General features: G+C 38.5%; 1 protein-coding gene across 1 annotated transcript in view; it reads right to left on the reverse strand.

The window, feature by feature from the left end:
- Window positions 1–682: 682 nt before the first annotated feature.
- The window catches only part of LOC127832476 (complement C1q tumor necrosis factor-related protein 8-like), a 16,926-nt gene continuing 1,255 nt past the window's right edge, over window positions 683–16,353 (reverse strand). Inside the window, exons 2-5 of the mRNA XM_052357981.1 lie at window positions 14,850–15,012; window positions 6,308–6,411; window positions 4,485–4,617; window positions 683–912 (exon numbers count right to left, since the gene is read on the reverse strand). Coding sequence (XP_052213941.1) covers window positions 728–912; window positions 4,485–4,617; window positions 6,308–6,411; window positions 14,850–15,012 — 585 coding nt within the window. The 3' untranslated portion in view covers window positions 683–727. The remainder of the gene's footprint in view (window positions 913–4,484; window positions 4,618–6,307; window positions 6,412–14,849; window positions 15,013–16,353) is intronic.

The following is a 16,353-nucleotide window of genomic DNA, read 5'->3' on the forward strand; positions in this document are numbered from 1 at the left end:
CTTTTGGCACCATAGGTGAAGTAATAACAAACCGCACAGTAAATACAACTCATAGATATTATCTCATAACTTCGTTCGTATAATATGTTACTATGCAAGACTTTCTACGCAAGACTGTTTTCTTGGACACGCTTGAGCGAGGTCGACGTGGAAACCGGCCAAGAGAAAAGCTGTATTGACAATATAAAATAGTGTATGGATTGATTGACTAAGTCGGTAATTCGTTTTTCTTACAGTGCAGTATTGAGTCAAAGTGATTCGATAAGGATGAAAATAGAGAATATAATGAAGAGCGGTGAAAATGAATAAACGTACATGAAGTTGAGGTCAAGATTCAATCCTTTTAACGCTGGAACCGAATTTTACAGGCCTTTGCAAACAGTTTGGATAAAGATCAGACGCCACAAAACGTGACGTCTGATCATGATCCAAACTGTTTGCTATTCTGATAGTGGTTTTCGAAAAAAAATGAAGAAAATGATAACTTTAGAAATTCAGCACACACTAATTTAGCAGACGACAAATATCCCGGCATGCAAAGGGTTAAAGTACTCAGAAAGGGAAGAATTTGGTAGGGTGTGTGTTTGAAAAAGAAGTATTTGAAAAAGAAGTCGAGCGAGAATAACACACAGTGATGAATTAGTTAAAGAAAAAAATCTGGCTGCGGAAAAAAAAATAGAGCTTGTAACGGAACACTTTATTTTCACATGATACAAATGCACATTTCCTAGACTTGCAGGAGATGCCCAGAGAATGTAGGGAAGGTCTCGCCGTCAATGGCGTTGCTGTCCGACTCGTCGATGTGCCGCACCCACACGTCCTGCCCCGCCCTCAGCGCCAGGGTCACCGTAGTCCCGGCCATAGTGTACTCCGAGCCGTCCCCAGTCCGCACCTTGGACACCGCAACGCCTTCTGTTGGTTAAAACATATGAGGCAAGCTCTGGGAAAACAGGGCTTAATGCATGTGCGTGAAGTGTTTTCCTAGATTAGCCTGTGCAGACCACACAGGCTAATCAGGGACGACACTTTCCGGTTTAGGAGAAACAAACTTTAAACGCAAAATTCATTTAGAGCGGATAGTATCTGGTAACCTGTGCGAAATGCACAGGCTAATCTGGGACGATACTTGACAATTATTAGGCAAGGTTCTCTCGGAACAGGACCCATTAAGTATAGCATTTATCAAATAAACACGAGTTAGACGCTTGCACATAAACGTCGTTTGTTTAGGTAATGCCCCTTAAGTGTGGATAGCATACCAAAACAAAGAAGATATACCTTTAATAAAGACATTCAGTTTTGATATTAATACTTCTATTTAAAGAATCTAAATTATGGTAAACATTGGTTACGCGTCTCTTCTGGACCCCATGTCTTCGCTTGCTTTTCCAACATTTGATTTTCTTGCATAACATTTTACTTGCTGAAGTTGTATTACCATCGCACATTTACATCTACGGAATAGCTTAATATAAAGGTGCGATTTACAAATAAGTTGTTCATGTAAGTGCACGGCAGGACCACATGTTTGCAAAAAAAACTTAATTCATTTATAATAATTCATTCTCTATCATGATTAAACAAATAAGTATTTTTTCAGTAAAGTGCAACCGCGCGATTGAATGGTTAGAAAAATGTCGGATCTGTGTTGGGACTTACTATTACAAACGCGCGGTTGCGCTTTACTGAAAAAAATACTTATTTGTTTTTTTAAAGATCATGATACTTATAGAAAACTCTCACGAATGAGCGGGCTCTATTTTATACCATTAAAATGGTGAAATATTTAAAAAGAGATCCTTAGAAATGTCAACTGGGTCGCGCTTTATTCTCTCAACACAGATCTTAAAAAGTCACGTGGTATAGGCACCGTGTTTTCATGCGATATATTGAGATAGCTTTCATAGGTTCAGGTATAATGGGCGTAATCCGTCAAGACACAACTACGTAGTGATAAATCATGCAATTCTTCAATAGTTGCTTATTACTCGCCCCTTAAAGACAAAATGAAAAGAACCAAATGTATTTTTAGATTTAAAAAAAAACCTGTAACCCAAACGAAATCTAAACGTTGTTTCACACAGAACACCCAGTTGCACATCGCTGCAAATAATTTTCGCAAGAAATCTCGGCCAAAAAACATCTTAAACATCTACTTGGAAAAAAAAGGTTTTTGTTTTTCAAAAATGGCGTAGGTAAGACTTGGCATACCCCCGGTAGTCGTTTTGTTATCTATGCTATACCAAAAAATGAAGAGTTCAATCTAATGTCGCATTATTTGGTCTCACAAATCATTTTATTAGCAATATTTTTTAAGTTAAGCGGCAAAACTCTTACAATACTAAATACATCCGTTTTTCAACAGTTACTTCGCCTTGTGTGTTACATCACTGCTGCGACGAAATTGTTGCATTGTGGCTAGATTTTATGTAATACATGTATCTAAACTTGAGATATGCGGATAAATGGAAGTTGAATAATAAAATATTTAAAAAATAAAGAGATTTGCAGGAAAAGAAACGCAAATATTTCAATATGAAGTCCTGTTTACTTCTGTGCATCTCTTATTTTATTCCTATATGGTTTTGTGCTTACATTCAATAGTTGAATGCGACGAGCGACCTATTGTTTAATTATCGCAACCAATAAAATCTTAGGTTTAAAATAACGAATATTTATTATGATATGGGTATCGTTAACACATATAAGACATTTTAAACTCTACGAAGGCTAACTATAAATGTACCGTTTAAACGGCGTTTTTATCCATTTAAGACTTTTTAATCTCTGCGAAGTCTAATTATAAATGTACCATAAAAACAGCGTTTTTATCCATTAAAACCAGTTCGCTTCATTGACAACATTTATTTCCTTAAAATTTAGGAGTATTGCATTTCCAATATGAAGGAACATCTACAACATCCGCTCACCATTATGTGCAAAATGGGTAATGTTTTATTCTAAAATACGATTGACTAAAGGTAATAATCGTTGTAGACGTGAAGTGGGGTCGTTAATTGTAAATACTCTTGTATTAAAATAATAAGAAAGCTGGCACGAGCAAAGCAAGTGTGTTTATGTAACTGGTATGTTACGCCTTATGCGATGTGGGAGACCTCGAAGCAGATTATGTGTGTCGTTAAACAAACGAAGCTCTGAAGCCGCATATTATTCTACTTGTCTGTAAAAAAAATGACAAATTTATATTAAAGCATGCTTTGAAACTCTCAATGCGCGCTCACAAAAACGTTCAAAAACGTTCATTAATCACTCTGTGAAACAAAACCCCAGCGTACAGCAGCAAAACCACAACAAAATCCTTATCAAAACGAAAAGTACAATCGCAAATCTTACGCGCTACGAATCTAGGTTAAAGTTAATATAGGTGCTGGTAAACAACTATAGCTATACGAGATTTAAAATGTTGATATGTGATAAACAACAAAGACGGAAGTTTGAAAAATTGTAAACGTCGGGGAATTCGACTGATTGTTGTTTTTGATAGATTCTCTAGTAACATGATCTTACAAGGTAATGTTTATTGTATCAGCATTTTACTACTGACAGGGACTTTCCCTTTAAAGTATTTTGGCTTCTATTAGTCCGACAGCGAACAATAAAAATCTTGAGATTAACTTTAATAACTACTGAAATAACCTTGTTAAAAAGGTGGAAGTTTAAATGCTAAGTAAAAAAGCATGGAAAACAACCTCAAGTTTAATATACAAGAATACGCTTGCCATTTGGATACATAACCAAACAATTTAAATAATAAGGACAAAACGTGAGACAAACTACTTAAATATTCAAGGCGCTTTTCATGGTGTGCGGATGACCCGTAAAGACTGAAGCTAAAATATATTTCGAACCACAACCACAACATAACAACCGATCCATCACAAACACCAACAACAATAGCAACACCAACACCTTGCATACCTCTGACTATCTCTAGGCCCGCCAACACCTCGCATACCTCTGACTATCTCTAGGCCCGCCCACCAACACCTTGCATACCTCAGACTATCTCTAGGCCCGCCCACAAACACCTTGCATACCTCCGACTACCTCTTAGCCCGCCCACTAACGCCTTACATAGCTCTGACTATCTCTAGGCCCGCCAACACCTCGCAGGCCTCTGACTACCACCAATACCTTGCATACCTCTGACTATCTCTAGGCCCGCCCACCAACACCTTGCATACCTCTGACTATCTCTAGTCCCGCCCACCAATACCTTGCTTACCTCTGACTATCTCTAGGCCCGCCAACACCTTGCATACCTCTGACTATCTCTAGGTCCGCCAACACCTTGCATACCTCTGACTATCACTAGGCCTGCCCACCAACACCTTGCATACCTCTGACTATCTCTCGGCCCGCCCACCAACACCTTGCATACATCCGACTATCTCTAGGCCCGTCTGGCAACACCTTGCGTACCTCTGACTATCTCTAAACCCGCCCATCAATACCTTGCATACCTCTGACTATCTCTAGGCCCGCCCATCGCGCTCCACGCATGTACAGCGACACGGAGAACTCATACGTGCCGTCGTAGGGGGCGCGGAACTCACCATGGCGACTGTCGTAGGCCCCACCCACATTTGTGAGAACCTGAACACGGGAACGAACATAACAGCGTGCTTTTGTCATTCCATAATTATTTTGTTTTCACTTACGAAATAGAAATGTTTTATTGAATTAAAAAACAGTTATATTAAATTGAAGTGATACATTTTTACGTATCACAATTACACTACGTATTAGCATGTACACTTGTGTATTTAAAAGCAACACTGATCGCCAGTCAACTTTACTCGTCTTGCAGGTGTTTAATAGTGATAGCTTTGCATGCACAATTGACAAACTGTACTGTTATCATTATGTGTTGTCGACGATGTACATTGTGCAAGTCGAAATAAACTGTCTGTCTGTCTGTCTGTCTGTCTGTCTGTCGTCTGTCTGTCTGTCTGTCGTCTGTCTGTCTGTCTGTCTGTCTGTCTGTCTGTCTGTCTGTCTGTCTGTCTGTCTGTCTGTCTGTCTGTCTGTCTGTCTGTCTGTCTGTCTGTCTGTCTGTCTGTCTGTCTGTCTGTCTGTCTGTCTGTCTGTCTGTCTGTCTGTCTGTCTGTCTGTCTGTCTGTCTGTCTGTCTGTCTGTCTGTCTGTCTGTCTGTCTGTCTGTCTGTCTGTCTGTCTGTCTGTCTGTCTGTCTGTCTGTCTGTCTGTCTGTCTGTCTGTCTGTCTGTCTGTCTGTCTGTCTGTCTGTCTGTCTGTCTGTCTGTCTGTCTGTCTGTCTGTCTGTCTGTCTGTCTGTCTGTCTGTCTGTCTGTCTGTCTGTCTGTCTGTGCAATCGAGGCAATATATAATCTACAAGAACATATGTTCCAATCAATGATAGATTTACAATTTTAATTAAGCCGTGCTCTAGGCAAAAGGGCCTTACTACCGCAATGGCTAATCAGGGACGACACTTACTACCGCGATGGCTAATCAGGGACGACACTTACTACAGCAATGGCTAATCAGGGACGACACTTTCCGCTTTTATGGACATTTTCGTTTAAAAGAAGTCTGTTCTGAACGAAAATCCAAATAAGGCGGAAAGTGTCGTTCCTTGTAAGCCTGTGCGGACTGCACAGGTTAATCTGGTACGACACTTTATGCACATGCATTTCGATCAGTTTTCTCAGACCGAGGCTAAAGAATAATTATTTAATGTTTTATTCGATCGATAGGCTTCAAAACCTTGGACCCTTGGACAAAAACCTTACACCGCGAATAGGATCACCCTGTGTTCGTGGACTTGTCAATGATGCAAAAATCGTCTAACTTAAGATGCATTCACCCCCCTTTAGGCAACAATATACTACCGGTAATTCCACTCCGTATACAAACAGTTAAGTCAAAATTTTGCATGTAGCGACCCCCGTTATCATACACTTTCTTAAAGATCGTAATAAGCTGAATGCATGTATGAAATAAAGAAGGTATCAAATGCGATATGTTAAGAACTATGCACGAATAAAAGTTCACTATTTCCAACTTTTTTTTTCCCCGGCTACGTTTAAGTTTATTGTTACCCGCCTTCGCGAACATTTCCCAATGTAGTCTCCAATCATAGAACACAGTGATTTCTTGGTGAGCGATCAATGATTTTCCTGCACACAGGTCAAAACAAGTATAACAAAACGAGTGTTATTTACTGAAAACATGTCTTTAAGTAAATCAATATGATTTTTTAAGAGTATTGAAATGCAAATCTCAATTATTTAGTATGCTGTAACGTATAGGAAAACGGCGGGTACCTTGTCGAAAGGCACCTGCTGGTTGGTCCCCAGTGATGTGATTTCATTGGTCAGAGTCGCCGAGAACGCTACCGGCGGGCGGCGGCCCGGGCAACCACAGGTCACTGCAACATACAGGGACTATATTCACCAACCTGTTCTTAGACTTAAAAATTCCAAACATAGACCTTAGAAAAATACTCCTGTTCACATAAACAAGCTATAGATGTCGCTTATGCCATGCACAAAGTCAAAATAGTATAATAGCTAGCAGTGGTGCGTGCCAAGTTTGACACAAAGTTAAAGCACATAAAGAACAATATACTTTCGTCGATATTCATTATTTTCGACTCCTAGATTTGTTTCGTGCGATCAAGCAATAAGTGACGTCAGCGAACTACCGTCGTCGCTAATAAGGACGCTATACGCTCGTATAAATCGGCTCGCTTATAGATGTATTTATATATTTAGTTATTTGGCATCGAAAACGCCAGAAAAACTGGCAATCAATTGCATTTTGATCCTAGCGCCGGGAACACGGTCCTTTATGTATGTGCACTAAGTGTTGTCCCAGATGTATGTGCACTAAGTGTTGTCCCAGATTAGCCCATGAAGACATCACAGGCTAATCACAGACGGCACTTTCCGCCGAAATTTGATGTTCGCCACAACTTTATTCAAATTAAAAATTCCATTAAAGCGGAAAGTGTCGTCCCTGGTTTAGTCTGTGCGGACTGCACAGTCTTATTTCGGACGACAATTTACGCACAGGCATTTAGCCCTGTTTCAACAGGACACGACTCTTAAACATAAATTAAAATTGCTTACGAATATCTGAAAAGTGTATCAGTGTATCGATTATCTAAGGATTACCGGGGTGAGCTCATTTTTTAAGTGTTGTTGAAACAGACGAACTAGTATTTAACTCTGCCATATTTTATTCAGAAATCAGTTTACATAATCTATTCATATCAATTCACATACTTTCATTTTAACACCTGCGATGTGATCTTCCGCATTATTCGTGCACAATTTGAGGACAGTAAAAGCCCACTCAGACATGTGATACGACCACCAATCAAGCACCGAAATTCGTGTCACTCATATCCGCAAGATTTGTATGAGCAAGCAATTGACATAATTATATTATGTTATATAAGTCTATATAAGAAAACAAACATAAAAATGTTAAAACAAGATTGGTTAAAACCTAGAAGTGTACGTGTAGTTCCTTGTTTACGATTTACCCGGGTGCAGGCACAAAGGATAAGACATCCTTGACTGAAATTGTACAGCCATAAAATAAAATACGCGATTAATAATATTTTTAGATTTGTTATACAAGTGTATGGTAAAAATTCTTATCCTGTACATTCATTTAGGGATACTGCGTATGCCCAAAAGTTAGATTCCCTGACAAACACGTATTATTTAAACAAAGATGTGGATTTTATGGATTCATGCATTTAATCAGTCTATTGATCTTCAAACGTAAACTTAAATAGCTTTTAATGCAGCAATTACCGCGTTGAAAAGGTCTAAGAGTGGTCTATTGACTTCTATTAAGTTACATCCGGATTGTTCGTAGCCATGAAAGTATCCGAACAAAAAAGCTGTTGATCGAAGACGCTCAGCGTCTTTAAGCATGCGGTCAGGCGGTGAATAATTCAACATCGTTATACATATGATAAAGACGGCCGTTATCTTATAATTGAATCTAAACTTTAAGAATTCGTATAAAAGTCTGAAGTCCAATTTTACTAGTGTATATTCAACTTCAATACAGGATGTATAATGCCTTCATTTTTTGCGTACAATAGTGCGCACATTTTACGGTTACGGTTTGATTATTAAATACAGTTAACTTGAAAACCGGTATGCATAGTATATGTAATTTAAGTTTGATGCCTATATTGTGGATTATATGTGTGCCCCTGTGCAGTATTCATACTAAAATATATATAGGGTTTACTCTTAAGATAGAACCAATATATTGAAATTATTGCTGTCAGATTACAAATACATATGAGCCACGTCATGCGAAATGCGTGTACTTCCATATTGGGCAATCGTAGCTCTAGACCTTTCGGATGCGTGTACTGCCATATTGGACAATCGTAGCTCTAGACCTTTCGGATGCGTGTACTGCCATATTGGACAATCGTAGCTCTAGACCTTTCGGATGCGTGTAATGCCATATTGGACAATCGTAGCTCTAGACCTTTCGGATGCGTGTACTGCCATATTGGGCAATCGTAGCTCTAGACCTTTCGGATGCGTGTAATGCCATATTGTGCAATCGTAGCTCTAGACCGTTCAAATGCGTGTAATGTCATATTGTGCAATCGTAGCTCTAGACCTTTCGGATGCGTGTAATGCCATATTGGGCAATCGTAGCTCTAGACCTTTCGGATGCGTGTAATGCCATATTGTGCAATCGTAGCTCTAGACCGTTCGAAAGCGTGTAATGTCATATTTTGCAAACGTAGCTCTAGACCGATCGAATGCGTGTAATGCCATATTGTGCAATCGTAGCTCTAGACCTTTCGGATGCGTGTAATGCCATATTGTGCAATCGTAACTATAGACCTTTCGGATGCGTGTAATGCCATATTGTGCAGTCGTAGCTCTAGACCTTTCGGATGCGTGTAATGCCATATTGGGCAATCGTAGCTCTAGACCGTTCGAATGCGTGTAATGCCGTATTTGCTTATTGTTACTCCGGAACATTTGCGCATTCTTGTCATGAGCTACGCTGGTTGAGTATGGCGTAATACCCATTTTCTCATTACGCGACGTATATAAAACGATACCTTATAAGTTAATATTTCCAAAACAATAAATATAGTTGCTATTAACATCCTACATGACATCGATCAGGATTTACGATGTAATTGGAATGGATTCGAATGCATTCACGATAGCCACATGAATAAGACAGATTGTGATACGTGTTCACTATAGGTTTGACCTAAGTTTGGAAAATATCGTTGCGCTTAAAAATCGTATATTTGTATTAACCCGACCGACACAATTGGTTTATTTTCCCCTCCCCCCTCCACCCAAACTTATTTTTATTTTTAGAATTCACGTTGAAAGTTCAATCATTTCGCTTAATTTGATCAATTCATCAAAATAACTTTTGCGATTGCGATATAATTTTGCAAGATTTTTATCGTATTCGCTCAAAAACCTTAAAAACACAAATAACTAATTGAAGAACTTTGAAAGAGTCTAAGAAGATGTATGCCTGTTCTTTCCTTTTAAGTGGAGAATCGTAAAAAAAGTAAAAGAACAAATATAGCCGACGTATATCTACCCTAAGTTTGCTTGGCGATGTCTGTGGAAACAAATGACATACTTTTTTGAAAATAACCATAGCAATGTACTGTGACGGTATTACCAGGGCTTTATGAATAATGTATGAATAAAAAAGCAGAACCGACAAGAGAATTGAATAATCACGATGATGTTCATAAGAATCTTGCAACCAGAGTTATTTACAAAAAAATTAAGTACATAATCACCCAAACCTTTTCAGATTGTAGATATTTAAAGAATATATTATCAGATCAACGTTTGACACTCATACGCACGCACGTCTACATTGATACATACGCTCGAACACGTGTAAGGACACTAACATGTTCACACACACGTGTGCACAAGTACATTTACGTCCGTACGCAAGAATGTTAACTTTGACATGTTAGCTCGCACACGTGTAAGGACACAAACATGTTTACACACGCATGCGCACTAGTACATTTTCACACGTACGCACGCATGTTAACTTTGACATATAAGTTCGCACACGTATAAGAGCAGTAACATGTTCACGCACGAATGTGCACACGTACATTAACACGTACACACACACGCGCGCGCGCATGTGTACTTTAACATTCTTATACAGTTCTGGGTGAAAATTAATATCCGGTCCATGCATTTAGGGATATAACGTGGGCCCAAAATGTAGATTCCGTGACAAACACGTTTAATATCATACATGTGGATTTTATGGATTCTTATAGGCTTTTTTGGTGTTCGCACGTTAACTGTTATAGCTCTTAAGGCATCAACGAACAAATTATAATGGTCTATAAGTGGCTTATTGACTTCTATTTCGTCACATCCGGCTTACTGTAGCCGTCAATCGTAAATGTGAACGTACCCGGACAAACTCCTGTTCATCGACAAAGCCCGACATTTTAAAGCATGTCTGCAGGCTTTAAAATGTAAAAAAAAATTGTCCTATCCAGTAAATAACCTATGCAAGTATCACAATGAAGTAAAATATTGAAGTAATTAGTTTAAACTTTATGTATTAGGATGTAAGTATGAATTCTACATATACTTGTATATGTTTAACGTCACAACAGTAAATATTGTGTCTTTACTGTATGCATAACTGTGCGAAAGTTTTAAGGTTATGGTGAGATTGTTAAATACTCTAAACTTGAGCAGGGGTTTGTTTATTAAATACTGTAAAATTATGTATTAATAATGTATATAGTGTATGTTCAATACCTATTTTTGTAATATTTTTATGTCCTCGTGTATTATTAACCATACACCATTTTATATAGAGTTTATCTTGCTATGAGCCGCGTCATGCGAAGTGGGGTCTTATGCCAAAGTCGGCATGCTAAGCTCCAGACCGTTCGCCCAGTCTGGTCAGGCGCTACGCTAAGCGGACAAGGTACCTCATGACCAGACTGCGGAACAAAAACGAAATGGTTCCGATTAACGTCCTACAGAGATTTCATAAAATCAATCACAATTTACGAATTAACACGAAATCTTTAGAATGCATCAATTAATGAAAAAGATTGGGACACGCCGGCACTTAAGGATTTGCTATAATTATTATTATTATTATTATTATTATTATTATTATTTATTTTTGCTACATTGGATCGCATTCGATAAATTATCTTATTGAATAACAATAAATAACTAATGTAAGAATGTTAAAAACAGACGAGGAAGATTTTTGCTTTTTTCATATTCTTATTCCATTGGGATATCGTAAAAAGGGAAGAAAGCGTAAATGCGACCAATATCTGCCCAAAGTTTTACGCCGATGTTAGTGGAAACAAAACCTCTGTCCAAATAACTATAATCATATATTGTGACGGTGCGACCATGACTGTACGGATAACAAGACTGTAGCAGAACCGACAAATCAACTGATGAATAACGTTGCTATACAAACCAATCTTGCCACCAAAGTTATCTATGAAAAATTGAAATAAATAATCACCCAAACTTTTGCAGATTGTACATATATAACGCATATATAATATATCAACGATTCATCCACACGCGTTCAATGTTTCGGGTGGTAAAAGATTCACCTGGTTTAGGGTTAATTTTGTTTCATAAATAGGTGCAATTAATAAAAACTTGCTTTCAAAGCAGAGTATCACAAACAAACACGAATTTCAACCGATTCACCCGTGCATAACCGTGTATTTTTAACATAGGAACGATATATTCAAAACGTTCACCAATCAGGAAGTGTAAATAAATATAAAGTCAACAACACCAAAGTCGCACGTTTGAATGTCAATATCTACCTCGATTAACAAGTAAAGGGGAATACTTTTGAAGAACTTTTAAATTTTATGAAATCTTTACATCATTTGATTGATTATGATGTTTCAAGTTTTTATTGTTTACGGATATGTGTTGCTTCTAACAATGATCTAATGCGAGCACGTGAAAATGTTGCTTTTATAGTTTCAACCGGGTAAACACTTTTCACCCCCTTTCGCGTGATGGTTTATCACGTAATCGTTTCTTAATTGATTTCACGTCAACAACATCGGTTCCCTTAAACCAATCAAACGGTGTTCAATCTATATACCTGACTAGAAAGCACGTAGGTACACACTATAATTAAACTGTGGTTAACACTACAAAGCACGTAGGTACACAAGTAAACTGTGGTAAACACTACTAAGCACGTAGGTGCACACGTTAACTGTGGTAAACACTACAAAGCACGTAGGTACACAAGTAAACTGTGGTAAACACTAAAAAGCACGTAGGTACACAAGTAAACTGTGGTAAACACTACTAAGCACGTAGGTGCACACGTTAACTGTGGTAAACACTACAAAGCACGTAGGTACACAAGTAAACTGTGGTAAACACTAAAAAGCACGTAGGTACACAAGTAAACTGTGGTAATCACTACAAAGCACGAAGGTACACAAGTAAACTGTGGTAAACACTACAAAGCACGTAGGTACACAAGTAAACTGTGGTAAACACTACAAAGCACGTAGATACCCAAGTAAACTCTGGTTAACACTACAAAGCACGTAGGTACACAAGTAAACTGTGGTAAACACTACAAAGCACGTAGGTACACAAGTAAACTGTGGTAAACACTACAAAGCACGTAGGTACACAAGTAAACTGTGGTAAACACTACAAAGCACGTAGGTACACAAGTAAACTGTGGTAAACACTACAAAGCACGTAGGTACATAAGAAAACTGTGGTAAACACTACAAAGCACGTAGGTACACAAGTAAATTGTGGTAAACACTACAAAGCACGTAGGTACACAAGTAAACTGTGGTAAACGCCCATCCAGAAATGTCAAACAGTCACCAATTCACATGATCCGTTAATTCATGTTCAAACGTAAACTTTAGTAGCTTTTAATGCATAAAAAAACCAGTTTAAAGAGTCTATGAGGGGCTTAACCCTTTTATGCCTAGCGTCTAGTAAAAAGGCTTTGGCAAACAGCGTAGACCCAGATGAGACGCCGCATGATGCGGCGTCTCATCAGCGTCTGCGCTGTTTGCTTTCCGTAAGAAATATTCTAAATATAGGAATACATATACTAGATATCCCTAATTTTGGAAATAAATTGATCCAATTTAGAAGGATGGGAGAGTCCACTAGGCATAAATGACTTCTTTGTTGTGACATCCGAACTTACCGTGTCTGCCAATCTTTAATGTGTACTCACCCGAACAAACTACCTCGTGTTTCTTGACGGAGACCATTCGTTTATGTCAATCGTGATACATCGGCTCTCTCCGGACTGATTTAGAGTTCAATCGGGACGCCTCGGAAAATTACGCCATATCGGCGATCGTGTAGCCCACTGTCCAATGCGTTCAGATTGATTTAGAGTTACGTTTATGTGTACAGTCAAAACTGACCAAACGGCCACTTGAGAATAACGGTCAACTGCAGACATCGGTCAGTTAAGATTCCCCCAGACGAAAATCACCCTTTATTACAAATTGCAAATTTGTGTGCTAATATTTCCTCGCACAAGGAAGCAACTGAAAATTGTTAACTATATGAAATGTTTTCTCAGCCTGTATTGCGTGATATCAAGTTCTGGTACGTATTTCACGCTTCTTTAAACGTTTCTTTATTGAACAGGAAAATTGATGAATATTGATGCAGTAGGTTACTTCTCACGTCTAAATCATATAACTCCGTTGAAAGCATGATTCTCGCGCTCGAAAAAGGCGTAAATATAAATATTTTGAAAATCTACCAACATACAGCCCAATCTGACGTATCGTTTCTCTGAGAACAACGGTCACCTGAATATAGCGACCAGTCTAGATTCACCCCGGCGAAATTCAGTATATATAACACATGAGAATAACGGTCAACTGGCTATAGCCTCGTTCAATCCATTTGCCATTGTTCATCTGTGTACAGCAGTTATGAGACAGTAGTTGCGCGGTACGAAAAGTAACTTTGAAATCAATCTGCCGTTGTTGTAAATTACCTCTTACGCCAAAGTGTCGTTTTGCGTCTATGTTACGGCTAACGAATCTGATTGCAATCACTGCCTATATTAATAATTATATGCTAAATGCGGCCAACTATGATAAAACAAATAACAGGGCTTTGCGAAGGTATGAGATGTCAACAAAAACATTTACCCAGCGAGTGTTGTTATTAGCTTGCGAAAAAAAAGGATTAGCGATCGTCTATTTTGGCAAAACCGACATCGAATTGTAAGTTTTACAACAGGCGGCAGGTATTTATAAATATCTTCCAATAAACGTAATACGAAATCACGTTCACGCACGCGTGCATGAGCGTGTTAGTGTGATTGTACACGTGGCACGCATTGGTACAATGACACTTACACGTTCACGCACGCATGTGAACTTTGGCATTTATAAATTTGCTAACGCATGTTTACTATGACACCAACATATTCACGCACGCATGTCCACTAGGACATTTACACACATACGCACGCACATCTACATGCAAAGTTTCGTCCCAGATTAGCTTGTGCAGTCCGCACAGGCTAATAAGGGACGACATTTTCCGCCTAAATTGGATTTTTGCAAAGAAGAGACTTCATTTAAACGAAAAATGTCATTCAAGCAAAAAGTGTCGTCCCTGATTAGCCTGTGTGGACTGCACAGGCTAATCTGGGACTACAATTTACGCACATGCATTATGCCCAGTTTTCTCAGAACACGACTCATTACTCTTCCCCATTTAAAACAACTGTTATAATATTCTCGTGGTGGCTACCCGGAAGTACCAGTGCACTCACCATTGTTCTGAAGGTTGGTCAGCGCGTCTAGCGTCTGTGCCAGGGCGGTAAGGTCAGCGTCCAGTTGTGACCGGATGTTCGCCTCTTCTTGGATTAATACCGACAGTGACTGACTGATGTCCACCGGCACGTCCTGGCACCACGTCACTTCCGGTAGCAGTACCTGGAAAAAAGAAACAGTGTGGTCCACCACATCCGCCATTTTTTTTAATTCGTATTCTTCGTTGATGAACAGGTATATGTTTCAGCATGATGCTTATAACATTCTTCAAACTGCACATCGATGCAAATAAAACAGAATATCAGTTTTAAAACAAAACCGATTTCTTAAACGAGATGACAAAATGTATATAAAAATGACAAGAAAAACATAATCTGTTTTGCGGTGATGGTTTGTCTGAGTACGTCATTTTGTTCGCTTTCTTCATGTCATGGTTGTTTATTAAAGATATTTTCCAATACAAGCACTTCACTGTTCGTGTTTGAACTTTTAAGCATTCGCTGATGCTGCAGTTGATTATCAACGTGAAAATAATATTAAAATACTCACTACAAGAAGACTGGAAATCACCAATTCCTAATAAGAATGGCGATTTGTTGACCTCTTCCTTAATTGCGAATTTTACGCAATTCAAACAATTGTTTTCCGAAAAAAACAGTGATAAAAATAAGATTACGCAAACCTATGCTAGACCTATTCTTTAAAAAATGTTAAATTTAAAAACGTGCTAAAATTGGACTCTTTCACACAATCATAAAATAAGATTATGCAAATTTATGCTAGACCTTTTCTTTTAAAAAAATGTTAAATTTAAAAACGTGCTAAAATTGGACCTTTTTCACACAAACTAGGAAGCAATTTTGAAGGACACATGAGAATACTTCCTGATCGGATCAAACAGCAAATCTCTCTACGTTAACGTCTTTTGTTGATACCATTATTAGTGAATCCTGCATTCCCCGAGTTTGTAAGCGCGATCAAATCCCAACTCAGACGTTGAGCGCTATGCCATTTCCGTGAACGGCAACAAGAAATGACATCGCGTGACACCTGCTCGTAAATCACGTGCCTCGCGTACCATCGCGTTTATCCCCTGGGCGCTAATAAGTTTACATCAAGGTTTAGGTTCCGAAACTTGTGTATCTCGCTGCGTCGATCAAAGCAGTAAAGAGCATTACATAAAACATCTAACATCTTGAAATGCTGTCTATTTTTTTATTTAAAATAGAATTCTCGATTCCTATCCAATAATATTCCAAAGGACAGACGACGTATTTCCTTGTTATCATTCAAATAGGGGAAAGCTGCAACATTCACCATGGGAACCGTTTATGTTTCCTGGTTTTCATTTTTTATATACTTTATATACCAGGAAATGCACATATAATATGACGGTCTCACGCCATTCAGGCACGTCTCTAGCTCCCATTTGTCGTGAAAACGATGATTAATACTTGTGTCGTGCATAGTGCTATTATCCTTGCGAAAAGGTGCAAACAAAAT

The sequence above is a fragment of the Dreissena polymorpha genome, chromosome 5 (genome assembly GCF_020536995.1).
Source record: "Dreissena polymorpha isolate Duluth1 chromosome 5, UMN_Dpol_1.0, whole genome shotgun sequence".
In the NCBI taxonomy this organism is placed as follows: Eukaryota; Metazoa; Mollusca; class Bivalvia; order Myida; family Dreissenidae; genus Dreissena; species Dreissena polymorpha.